The 12,672-nt window shown below is 35.4% G+C and overlaps 1 protein-coding gene across 9 annotated transcripts in view; it reads left to right on the top strand.

Annotated features, from left to right (window-relative positions):
- mam (neurogenic protein mastermind) overlaps positions 1-12,672 on the top strand; it is a 522,803-nt gene that overhangs the window by 305,778 nt on the left and 204,353 nt on the right. For 3 of the 9 annotated variants that reach the window (XM_076524427.1, XM_076524426.1, XM_076524425.1), the window contains exon 2: positions 3,330-3,400. The exons of the other annotated variants lie outside the window; for them this stretch is intronic. In XM_076524427.1, coding sequence (XP_076380542.1) covers positions 3,341-3,400 — 60 coding nt within the window. In that variant the 5' untranslated portion in view covers positions 3,330-3,340. The remainder of the gene's footprint in view (positions 1-3,329; positions 3,401-12,672) is intronic. 9 annotated transcript variants of the gene reach the window in all.

Here is a 12,672-nt window from a genome sequence, read left to right as displayed (position 1 = left end):
ACAGATTAAACTTCATTCCAAGTAAAACAAAATTTTTTATTTCATTGAACAGATCGGCGATTACTTAGTTGCCAACCCAATAATGAGCGAGCGGGAGGGTTGCGCACAAATTGGACTAGAATATCGATGGCGGATATCGGTTGATAAAACCGGCGCGAGTCGGCCGACCGGCTCGGATCGGTCGTAATGCAGGTTCCCCCAGTCCTCTCGAATTTCTTAGCTGTCAGACGATTCTCGAGGATGCCACCGCAACGGCCGCGTTAGCTGGCCCACCGAGCTTTATTAACCGTTCGTGATTTACAACGACCCTCGCGGCTGATATGTTTCCCTTCGAAATGAGCGCGTGCGCGCGAGCGAGCGCGAGCGCGCGATTTAATTGCGAAAGAGTACGCCGGATGATTTACGGCTGTTCCGTTATGGCGTCGTTCCCGATACGGCTCGTTACAAATCTTCCGTTACGCGAAACGTAACGCGGCCGGCCGATGGAACCGAGAGGAAAAGGATAAATCGCGGAGCCACCTCGATCCGAAACGATCTCCTCGGTCCCGAATGCCGGAAACCTCGACTTTTCATCCTCCTTCGCTCCGCTTCGAACGCGTCCAAGATATAAGCTCCGTTTTTTTTCTTTTTTCTTTTTTTTTTTTAAGTCGATTTCCAGTGCCCTCCGAGCTCGTGTGCACTCGACGCTATGTTTATTGATCGTTTGTTGACTTGTTCTTCATCGTGGATCGTGTTCTAACGCGTTGCCATTAAATGGACCGTTTATTTTGAAAGTGGTGCAAGTCCACTTTCTTTCGTTTCGAGAAAATTGAATGTTAGCAGATCTGATAATTAAAAAGTATAGGTTAATTATGTGAAGTCCGGGAATGTGTTCGTACTAATTTATCAATATGTAATTTGATTATATAAATTTCTTTTAGGCGAATTTAACTAAAATAATGTACAATTTCCAGGCTGCAAATGGACTTACACCACTTTCATAATTAGTCAATTGTAAATATCATTTAATTTCAATTTGGAAATAACAAATATCACTTAAAATATATCTCATATTAATCCAATTTTCTTTATAAATAATAACAGGAAATAAAATAGGATTAGCATTTTTTTATTTTGAACGTTAATTATATTTATATATTGTTAAACTTAACACAAGATATTGGTATTATTAATTATTTATGCTCATCATGTGGCAGTGTTTTGAAATATTTATGATGCACAGGAGGTATATAAGGTACTAGCTATATATATATATGTATATTCTTATATTTTTCGTATGTAATAGACTTGGCATCGTGATAGAAATTGGACTTACACCACTTTCATAATCAATGGTTACGCAATTTCTTTTACCGGCCAATTTTAAATTGAACAAAGCATTGGCATTTTTGAAGATATTAAATACTAACTAGTTATAAACAAAAAGTTTACACTAAATTAAGCATAAATTACGTCATATCTCATTTTTTTAAAAAAAGGACTTACACCACTTTCAAAATAAACGGTCCTAATTACAATTACAGTAGAAAATTAAAATTTGAAATAGTAAATAATTGATTAAAACTCTTTCGTATCCAGAAAATTCCAATAAAATTTAATTCGTTGGATACATTATTTATATCTAATTGAAATTGTTCACGACGAGAACAGATATTTATAAACATTCCTGCTTCTTGATAAATAATAATTGAGCTGTGTGTCTAAAACAAACTTGACAATTTTCTGCCAATAATAATTGTAATACTTGTTACATTTAAAATTTTTCAAACCCGTTTTAATCATTAGCTATTTGAATGAGGTTCTGTAAAGCGGTTTAAAAATATGTTCAAAAATATGATGAGAAATGTGCTAAAAAATATGTTCAGAAATATGTTCGGAAATATATTTAAAAACATGTATGGAAAGATTAATGCGCAAGGTTTTAATTCAATTGTTGGATCGGCGACAAAATCGCTGCATCTTTAGAACAATTTTTTAAGCAACGTTCGCCCATCGTTTTCTCGTTTTAAAGGGAGTACGATAAATTCTCCCTCATTGACGCTCAGATTCTACACAAATATGGACAAGGAGAGAATTTGGGAAGCGAAGAACTTCGTTTTGCGACTCGTTTTTTTATCTATCGATTTGGTCAACGACTATAAAAATGAGCCGTAAAGTTCGCATAATCGTATCTCCCCAAATTGTTCATTTTTCTGCACAATCTGGCCGTCAATTAGCGAGAATTTACTGTATTACTCGCCTGCACCTGCATGCATTATCGAACAAAGGGCCAACCCAGAGTTGCGTCTGCGATCTCCTAACTCGTCTTGACCCCTGTCTCTGAACTTCGTTCTCGAAGTCCTGTCGATAGCGCCTCGTTCCTCTTAACGAGGGTATCCCGGAGTTCGTATGCTGTCGCTAATTATCCAGGAAAATATTATCGGCTGATTTGTTCGGCAACACCGTCAACTAAGCATCCAGCAGCTTCGAGGAAGTCCGGGTGAAAGGTGGAGAGATTTAGAGCCTCGAGGATCAGTCCGGAGACCTTTCTTTATGAATCATTCTTGGACTTAGTCGTCGTGTGCTTCGATCGCGGCAAAAGTTATTGTCATCGTCGGTTAATTTTTGGATCGTGCCAACCATGTTTGCGACAGTATTATTCTGTATTTATGTAATAACGAGTACGTTGACCTTGATGTTGATCATTAACAGTGATGGTATAGTGATTATTATTAATATAGTATGTATTATTAGACTGCGAATTTGATGCAGTTAAAAATGAGTAGATCGAATACAAAACAGTGAGAACATTCGGAGTATTCAAAAATACTGTTGCGTATTATTTTCAAGTCGATGAAACGATTAAAGAACGAAAGAAATGTCGATGCAGCTTCTGTATCTTGCAATCGATGCAGGCAATTTTTATTCTGCATAAAAATCTCCTATATATTGAGATCGTCGCATGCTGTACAGTTTATTTTCAGTATTGCATGTTGCTCAAAATGAACAATTCTTGAGACATTAAAAACCTCGAGAAACCTATAATGCAATTTTTCATGTACGATGTACACAATTTTTACAGGAGAATAGAATTTCTAAGTTAAAATTTAAGATTTCTAAGTTGACATAATTTCTTCAGTTAATTAAAAAATGTCTTCAAGTTGCGTATAATGGAGTTTTCCACTAACGCGATACATAATTTTGCAACAATTGACGCAATGAATTAGCAGAATAAGTCTCCTAAGTTGTAGTAAGGGTCGACGTAATTTCTTAAGTAATTAGAATTAAATATGAAATACGCTTACGTTAATTTTTGATGTTCTAACGGAATCGTTTTCTTTCTGTTACAGGTAAGTGTCAGATGACACCAAACGGATATGCATGTATGCAAACTACCCCCGAATTGACCCAAATTAACCAGGTTCGTAACGGCCAACCCCTGTGCAACAACGTAGTCGTGCGCTCCGTGCTTAATTGAGAACGGTTTACCGTGAATTGTCATTTATTACATCCATTATTTTAATAACTCTCGAGTCGCACGCAGCCGCGGAACCAATTCGATGTACCTTTGGTTTATTAACTACGGTGTTACACAAGGGTTTCTTCTGTTCTATAACTGCACTTGGTTGCAGGCTATGCGACACAGCCTTTATCTTCCTCGTATTCTCCTCGTAGAAACCATTCGCACGTGCGAATACGATTATTGAAACAGCGTGAGCAAGTTAACCCTTTGCAATACGATTTGTTTCGCAGCTAGGTTGATTAGCATTTGTTTGTTATTAGACAATTCAATTTCGATATCAGCGTAACGAAATTGAAATTCAAATTACATTTAATTTCGATATCAGCGTAACGAAATTGAAATTCAAATTACATTTAATTCCGATATCAGCGTAACGAAATTGAAATTCAAATTACATTTTATTTCGATATCAGCGTAACGAAATTGATATTGAAATTACATTTTATTCCGATATCAGCGTAACGAAATTGAAATTCAAATTACATTTAATTTCGATATCAGCGTAACGAAATTGAAATTCGAATTACATTTAATTTCGATATCAGCGTAACGAAATTGAAATTCAAGTTACATTTAATTTCGATTAATTATTAGAGTTACATTTAATTTCGATCAAAAATTAACATCATATTTAATTTCGATTAAAAATTTGAGTCACATCTAATTTCGATTACAAATTCAAATCATATTTCATTTCGATTGCAAATTAAAGTTATATTTTGTTTCGGTCAAAAATTAAAATTGCAGTTAATTTTGATTAGAAATTAAAATGACATTTCGATTGAAAATTAACGTTATAACCAATTTCGATTACAAGCTAAAATTACATTTCATTTCGATCAAATACTAAAATTACATTTTAATTCGATCGAATGTTAACGTTATCATTAGTCTCGATTACAAGCTAAAATTACATTTCGTTTCGATCAAAAATTGACGTTACAACTAACTTCGATTGCAAATTAAAATTACATTTCATTTCGATCAAAGATTAATATTACGTCTAATTTCGACTAGGTATCAAAATTATACCTAAACTTCTGTCCGGATCACTGCACATTTTATATTACAAAGTTTGCCGTCCGCAAAAAATTCATCATATCCAGCAACGCTGAAACAAATGCAGTTTTTCGAAAAACAAATATCTCATGTTATTAGGGCTTTCGAATTTGTTTCACGCTGTTTCGTTCCTTATATCAGTCTCGATTATCCGAGGAACCTTGAAGAATCTGTGCCGAAGCAAAAGGCAAAGGTTCGGAAGACGGTCTCGTAACAGCAAAAGCGACCGATCGAGAGAAGGTCCATGGAATAACAATCGACGGGACATTGATCCGCGCGGAATGTCCTCCGCGTTTCAATATCCTGCGCCAGGTAGACAGCCGAGGAAGTCAAAACATTGTCTCTGGTTTGGCCTGGCTCGCCGGCAAAGTTTTCGCGAAGACTTAAAGACAAGTCGCCGGCCGGAAGTTGGCCCCCGTGGGTAAAGTTCACAGTTTGAGACTGTGCCGGCACTCTCTCTCGCACCCTCTCCTTTCGTCTCCGTTCCCATTATCTCTCGGCTGCTCTCGTTCCCGATCGCGCTCGTTCACCCTCTCGCAGACTCGTTCCCTTATACACGGTGGCAAAGATTTTCCTAATAACCAACAACCAAATTCATTTCATCGCGCGGGCATTCTACTGTAAATTGCGGTTTTGTTTAACTTCCTTTGGGATTCGTCGCAGTCGCATTTGCAAGGTTTATTCGTGCATTTTTCGATAGCATTTTTACGATTTATGGTTAATTGGTAATTAAATAGTTAATGATAAATTAATTATTAGGTAATTAATAGTAATTTAATAGTTAAATAGTTAATGATAATTTAATAGTTATTCAATTAATAAATAAATAAAACAAAATAATAAAAATAATAAAAATGATAAAAATAAATAAAATTATAATAAATAAAATAGTTATTCAATTAAACAGTTAATAATCATTTAATAGTTAAACACTTAATAATGTAATAATGATATAATTAATAATAATTTAATACTTAAACAGTTAACAATAATTTAGTAGTTAAATAGTTAATAATAATTTAATAAATAAATAATTAATCATAATTGAATAGTCAAATAGTTAATAATAATTTAATAATTAAATATGACAATTGTTTAAAATTTAACTTGTGATAATTCATTTCCACGCCAACTTCTTGATTTGATTAAGATTTGCAAGTCGAATGTTGAACAAGTAATTCATGGCGACACATGTTTGCTTAGCAGTTTCAATTGAACCGAATAGAATACTTCGATTTTGTGACATTCTTGAGGTTTTTGGCGCGGTCGTGAAAGTGTTAAGTAGCGCATCGAGGTCGCGCACGTATCAGAAAGAGCGCAGTCGCATAAATATTCACGCGGGCTACGGTCCCGGAGGAATCCGCGTCGAACCAACCTCGACGTCCTTATATTCCTTATTTAGTTTCACAGCCAGGAGCTGCTGAACTTCCTCCCCCGCGAACTTTCGCGAACTTTCTTGTACGCCGCGACACTATATCACAGTGCCAAAAGTATCGGAGCAAGTAAGACACGGTGTTTCTGGCTTACCTGTGTGTATATCGGATCGAATGATCGTCGACGCGGAATCGAACGTCGGATTCGATACGTTGCTCGACGACGACGGATCTCTGGACCCGCTTTGGCTTCGCAGAATATTTATTTCATTGCTTAACTAGAACTTCTACTTATATAATTTTTTGACCAAGATTTTTGATTAATTTTGCAATAAACCGTGCGGAGAAGCAGGCAACAATGTGAGCTGGTCAACGATTAACTGTTGCAATTATTAGGAAGTTCAGAAATCGTGATTAAATAAATCGATCGAGAGAATTGTAACCAATTAGCTTAAACATTGGACGAAATTAGATTGATCATTGTGTTTTTGATTACAGTTAATTTGGAAATTTGGTATTGTGTTATGATTGTTAAATATTTACCTTCTAAATGGTGTTACAAAAAAAAATTGAAGAAAAATTTATTGTAAGCATGTACCATTTTTTTTTTAGAAAAGACGTATTTCATTGACACGATGAGAACCTTTGCTCGATAACTTTGATAGAAAACTATAGAACGTTATTCCTTTTTCACTTTGTTTTAATTCTCACCGATTACTTACGATAATAAAGTATTTCATTTTAGTAGTAAATTTAATATACTAAACAGTTTTCGTTTAGAGAATGTACTGTACTAATTACAGGGTACTGATTAACTCCTTGCACAACGATTTGATTTACAGCTGCTTTGACTGCCACTTCTTTATCGTTAATAAATTCCTTTAAGAATACACATAAGAATTTTCTTATGAAAATTTTCCTATTAGAAAGAAATTTTTTATTTATTGTATACCAAACTTTACTGTAATATCTAAATATTTTTTATTTAATTCAATTTAATATAATTTAATGTAACATAATATAATTTAATTTAATTCATTTTAATTAATTTACACAGGGTGTCCCAAAAATGTCTCGCAATCCGAAAGTGACGGGTTCCTCAGGTCATTTGAAGCAACTTATTCCTTTATAAAAATTTTCTCCGAGGCACCGTTAACGAGTTATTAACGAAAAACAGTGACCAATGAGAGGCGAGCTCGGCTGGCGCGAGGTGCCCAATGAGCGGAGCTGGGCTTCGTGCGCTGGTTGGCTGGGCCGCCTCGCGTCAGCCGTACTCGATTCTTACTGGTCACTGTTTTTCGTTAATAACTCGTTAACGGTGCCTCGGAGAACATTTTTGTAAAGGAAGAAGTTGCTTCAAATGATCCGAGGAACCCGCCATTTCCGGATTGCGACACATTTTTGTGACACCCTGTATATATCAGTAAACACCAATTTTCACAATAACAAAATCAAAAGCATAACTTACGTTGAACGGTTTACTTACTTACGTTGACTTACGATATTGACAATAGAAGAATCGATTTTGACTTCGATTAAAACCAACTGATCGACATTCACATTCAGCGAGCCATGTTCCAAACCGTCGCAATGGTATAATGATTACAGATGATCAAACGTAATCCTGATTATTGGTTGACTCGAGGAGACCGATTAATGAAGCGAACGGTCCCGATTACTCCGAATAATAATTTTCTGCTCGATTCCGGCGAGCTATCGAATCGTCGAGCACGCGGGCGTACACTTTAAACTGTTCGGCGGCTAATTAACCGGCCGGTAAATCGACTTCTCGCTGCAGCGAGATAAGACAAGTCGGAGGAGTTGCGATACTCGTGGCTGGATCGTCCGCGAGCAGTCTGCGAATTAGCATAGTTCGGCAGCGCGAATAATAATGTTTCCTCGCCGAGTTGGCCAGCGGTGTTGGACGCTTGAATTACTCTCGTTTCCGCGCGCGCCGGAATCCGCGGCCGTGTGGACGCCGCGTACGGTATTCTTTTTTAATTAAACGTCCTCCGTCCGGCCGTCTGATGACAGAGATGAATAAATGATAAACTAGGAATAATCCTGGTCGAACACCGCTGGATACTCTAATGAATATTTAACCGACGAGCGCGTTACTGACAACGGAAAATTCAATACCGGCTCGTCACTTTCTGACACTCTTTCTGATACGATGAAAACGATACGTGGAAACGCGCCTTTCGATTTAGTCCGATGCACCGCTTTATCTGCTGGATATAGTACGCGTCTCCCTAACTGTCGGGCAAATGCAATCAAATATTGCTTTTAACACTGGATTGTGTCAAGGTTTTTTAATTTGCGATCATTAAAATCGTAGAGGTACGTTTTTGAGCTATTTGTTCAATAGTATCTGTTACTTGAGGCAAATTTTTAAATAGAAGTCGGTATAATTTGTTGTCGTTACTTTTATATAATAATATAAAATAATTGCTTTCAATGTTCTGATACTGGGTTCACTAGGTCTTTTAATTTGAGATTATTAAAATTATAATAAGTTATAAAAAGTTGTTATAGTAAGTTTGTTAGTTGATACAACAAGTTGTTATAGTAAGTTATTAACTTATTAAAATAATTTATAGTAAGTTATTAACTTATTAAAATAATTTATAGTAAGTTATTAAGTTATTAAAATAATTTATTGTAAGTAATAACTTATTATAACAACTTGTTGCAACTAACGTTACAACTAATGGCAGTAACTTATTACAAGCTAACTCAGCTAACTCAGTAGCTTATTATGACTTATTCTAACAACTTATTACAAACCGAGTTATATTAATCGTTAATCATCGATGAGATTAGCGAATTTCCCGGAGAGTTTCGAAAATTTTCGGAACGGCGCACAGTTTTCAAAAACAGCGGGATTTAGACGCGGAGAAAACCCATGTTTTTTTATCATCCCTAATTCTTTAATATCCGATATCATTAGGTTCGCGAAACTTCCAGGGTATTCATTCATTTATCTGTAAAAATTGTTTCAATTAGGTAATTTTTCCTCGGAAGTTCGAAGTCTTCTTTTGCAGTCTATATTTCTCGTTGTAAGAAATAATGGTATTACAAGTATTTGTTTTTGCAGTTAATGATTTTCGCACAGGATAATTCGCGCTCAGATTGCGCACAAAAATGGACAATTTGGAAAGAGGAGATACGATTATTGAAGCCTTGCGGCTCGTTTTTATAGTTACCGATTGTCGACTACTATAAAAACGAGCCGCGAGGCTCGAATAATCGTATCCCAAATTGTCCATTTTTGTGCGCGATCTGAGCACGATTTACGGAGAATTTATTGTACTTTATTGTAAAATAAGAACGATTCGTAGAAATCTACAGGAATTTTAAATACACTTCATCAAAGAGAACCATCGTATTTTTTATTATTGTAAGTTTTTGGAATAGTATTTGGAAAATAAAACCACTCGTCTGTAGTTTTAGTTCAGTTCTTTGATTTCTGTGCAAAATTAGCTACTAGTTAGTAACTTCAAAATTAGCGAACCGCGGATTCTGGTAGAATTCTTCATAAAAAATGTCTCGCAATCCGCAATTCCTCAGATCATTTCAAGCAACTTTTTCCTTTACAAAAATGTTCTCCGAGGCACCGTTAACGAGTTATTAACGAAAAACAGTGACCAATAAGAATCGAGAACGGCTGACGCGAGGCGGCCCAGCCAACCAGCGCGCGAAGCCCAGTTCCGCTCATTGGCTCGGTCGCCTCGCGCCAGCTGAGCTCGTCTCTCATTGGTCACTGTTTTTCGTTAATAACTCGTTAACGGTGCCTCGGAGAAAATTTTTGTAAAGGAAAAAGTTGCTTCAAATGAGTCGAGGAACCCGTCACTTTCGGATTGCGAGACATTTTTGGGACACCCTGTATATAACTAGTATATTATAATTTTCAAAGATTAACACAAACGTTAACGTAAACGTAAGCATGCAAATTTTATTTGAAGATATGAAATTCAATCGTAAAAATTTGAGTTTCAAATGTAGCATTTTGAGTAGAAGTCATTGATAACGTTTTATCAATCGCGTGATAAATAAATTATAGATTATTTCGCATTTACTCGTCTTTGGACTACGTATTTATTATCTCACAATTCCGTCTAACGACGCTCGACACTTTACAATGTTTTGTACCCGTGCATTTCAAACTGCAAGAGCATCGTCGGAAGTGTTATCACATTTGACTTCGATAGTCGATTGCAAATAAATTTACATAAACTATTAGTCCACGGTGCTGAAATGATCAAAAATACGTTGATACCCGTTGGAAGGTTATCGGAAGAAGCTCAAGCAACACTGAATAATGATGTTAAATATTACAGATTTTATTTGATTTATTATTAATAAATAATAAATAATATAATGAATATATTAACCCTTTGCGGACGAAGCCGCTCGATGGGTATTGCGTCGCTGTGGACGACAGATATTGGATATACAATAAAAATGTTATAAGATATAATTATATTATTATAAGATTATAAATATGTGGAAAACTTTGCTGGTTTCTCTGGTAGTGACACAGAAAGACTGACTCGTCAAACTGAAATTCGTTCTGAACCTATGGTTAAATTAATAAATTTATATTAATAATTAACACTGTGCCGTCCGCAGATCTTACATATGATTCTTTTGTTTGACGTTAGCTTGGAAATTTTAGATTTAAAAAAAAATGTCGAAGATTGCGGCAATACAAATTCCTAAAATTAAGATATGTCATCCAAGAATTTTCGTACTTAATTCTTAGTTAAATAAGCACAATGCTATAGTTAGTTTGCTGCCTTTTAACACCCAAGAAATATAGTTCAAATGTTATTTCTGTTTTTTAAAATGGCACCAAAGTGGTACCATACAACAGATAGTTTTTGCATGGCACCAGCGTGGTGCCACCGGACGGCATAGTGTTAACATGGAGTGCAAAAATGAACATTTTCGACACATTTTACTTTTTTATTCTCATAAAGGCAAGAAAGCAGCCGAGGCTCGCAATGAGATATGTGAAGTTTATGGCGTCGATTGCTTAACAGCAAAAAAAGTCAGCATCAAAAAATTCCTTTCTGAAGATTTTTCACTTAAAAATGACCAACGTTCTGGTCAACCTTCTAAAGTTGATGATGACAAAATCAAAGCCACAATTGAATCGAATCGTCACATAACTGTACGAGAGATTGCAAAAAGATTAAATGTATCACACACAACAATTGAATATCGCATAAGATGTCTTGGACCTGTTAAGAAGCTTGATATTTGGATTCCGCATGAATTGAAAGAAATTCACTTAACACAACGAATCAGTATTTGCGATATGCATTTTAAACGTGATTAATTCTTAGTTAAATAAGCACAATGCTATAGTTAGTTTGCTGCCTTTCAACACCCAAGAAATATAGTTCAAATGTTATTCCAGTTTTTTAAAATGGCACCAAAGTGGTACCATACAACAGATAGTTTTTGCATGGCACCAGCGTGGTGCCACCGGACGGCATAGTGCTAAGATTCTACATAGTGACTTCTCTCTGCGTAATCTAGACACATTTTCGTGATTTTCTCGTCTTTCTTTTGCCCGAGACATATTTCGGTTTGTATAAATTACTTTTACGCAGAGATGGGCAAAATTTTATTTGAATGACGGATAAAAGATTAAAAAATTAACGAATACAATTTTATTCGACGCTATGCGATAAATATTCGATCGAACAAAAATTTACCTAAACAAAAATTTACATTGGATACAAATTTATCACGAATAAAATTTGATTGGAATAAGAATTCAGACGAATAAGATTTTAATAACATAAGAATTTATTCGTAGGTATAGCAAATCATACGAAAAATAATTGATTCGAATAATTTGAATAACAATGATTGAACATAAAAGTGTACTGTCGTAGTTCATCGACTTCTTTCTTCCACATTACTTTTTCGAATTATTCGAATAAGGAAACATTCGACTAACATTCGAAATGTAACACTTTGCAGTCGAGTGGCGATTCTAAGCCACCATTAAAAATTGTTACGTCGCGATTCAGAACAATTTTATCATTATCAAATTTGTTTACAGTTAAGAAATTGTTCAAAGTGTAACTTCTGCATGAGTCACGAAACTCAATTTCGTATGTATAAAATGCACCGGGTTATATAAAATGAAAATCCTGTGAATTAGAAGAACTATTTTGGATTTCGGGATCAAATGGATCCGACTGCAAAGGATTACATTTCGAGTTCAAATGACTCCGACTGCAAAGGGTTGCATTTCGAGTTCAAATGGCTCCGACTGCAAAGGGCTACATTTCGAGTTCAAATGGCTCCGAATGCAAAGGATTACATTTCGAGTTCAAATGGCTCCGACTGCAAAGGGTTAACACTAGAAAATGTCCCAAAAAAGAATACACGGAAAAGCTCTTGCACATTCTTTTAATATCTTCGGTTCCACTAATAAGCTCATTAAGATTGAACAAAGAAATATAAAAAGTCCGACTGATTTCCGTCAGAAGTAACGCGGTTGCTGAAAGCCTCGGATACATTTATTAGCGCTAGTAACGTTGATTAATTTATTCTAAAAACATGCATTGTTTTTCTCTACTATTATTATTATTCGTTTTCCTTTTTATCGTTCTCACGAAGTTCTACCGTTTTCTCGGCATTCGTACACATTACGTAATTACATAAAAATGTTATATTACATTATCTCAAATATGTCTGCGTTGTTTTCATTCGTTA

The sequence above is a fragment of the Megalopta genalis genome, chromosome 9, assembly GCF_051020955.1.
Source record: "Megalopta genalis isolate 19385.01 chromosome 9, iyMegGena1_principal, whole genome shotgun sequence".
Classification (NCBI taxonomy): Eukaryota; Metazoa; Arthropoda; class Insecta; order Hymenoptera; family Halictidae; genus Megalopta; species Megalopta genalis.
This window is presented reverse-complemented; position numbering and strand designations above follow the sequence as displayed.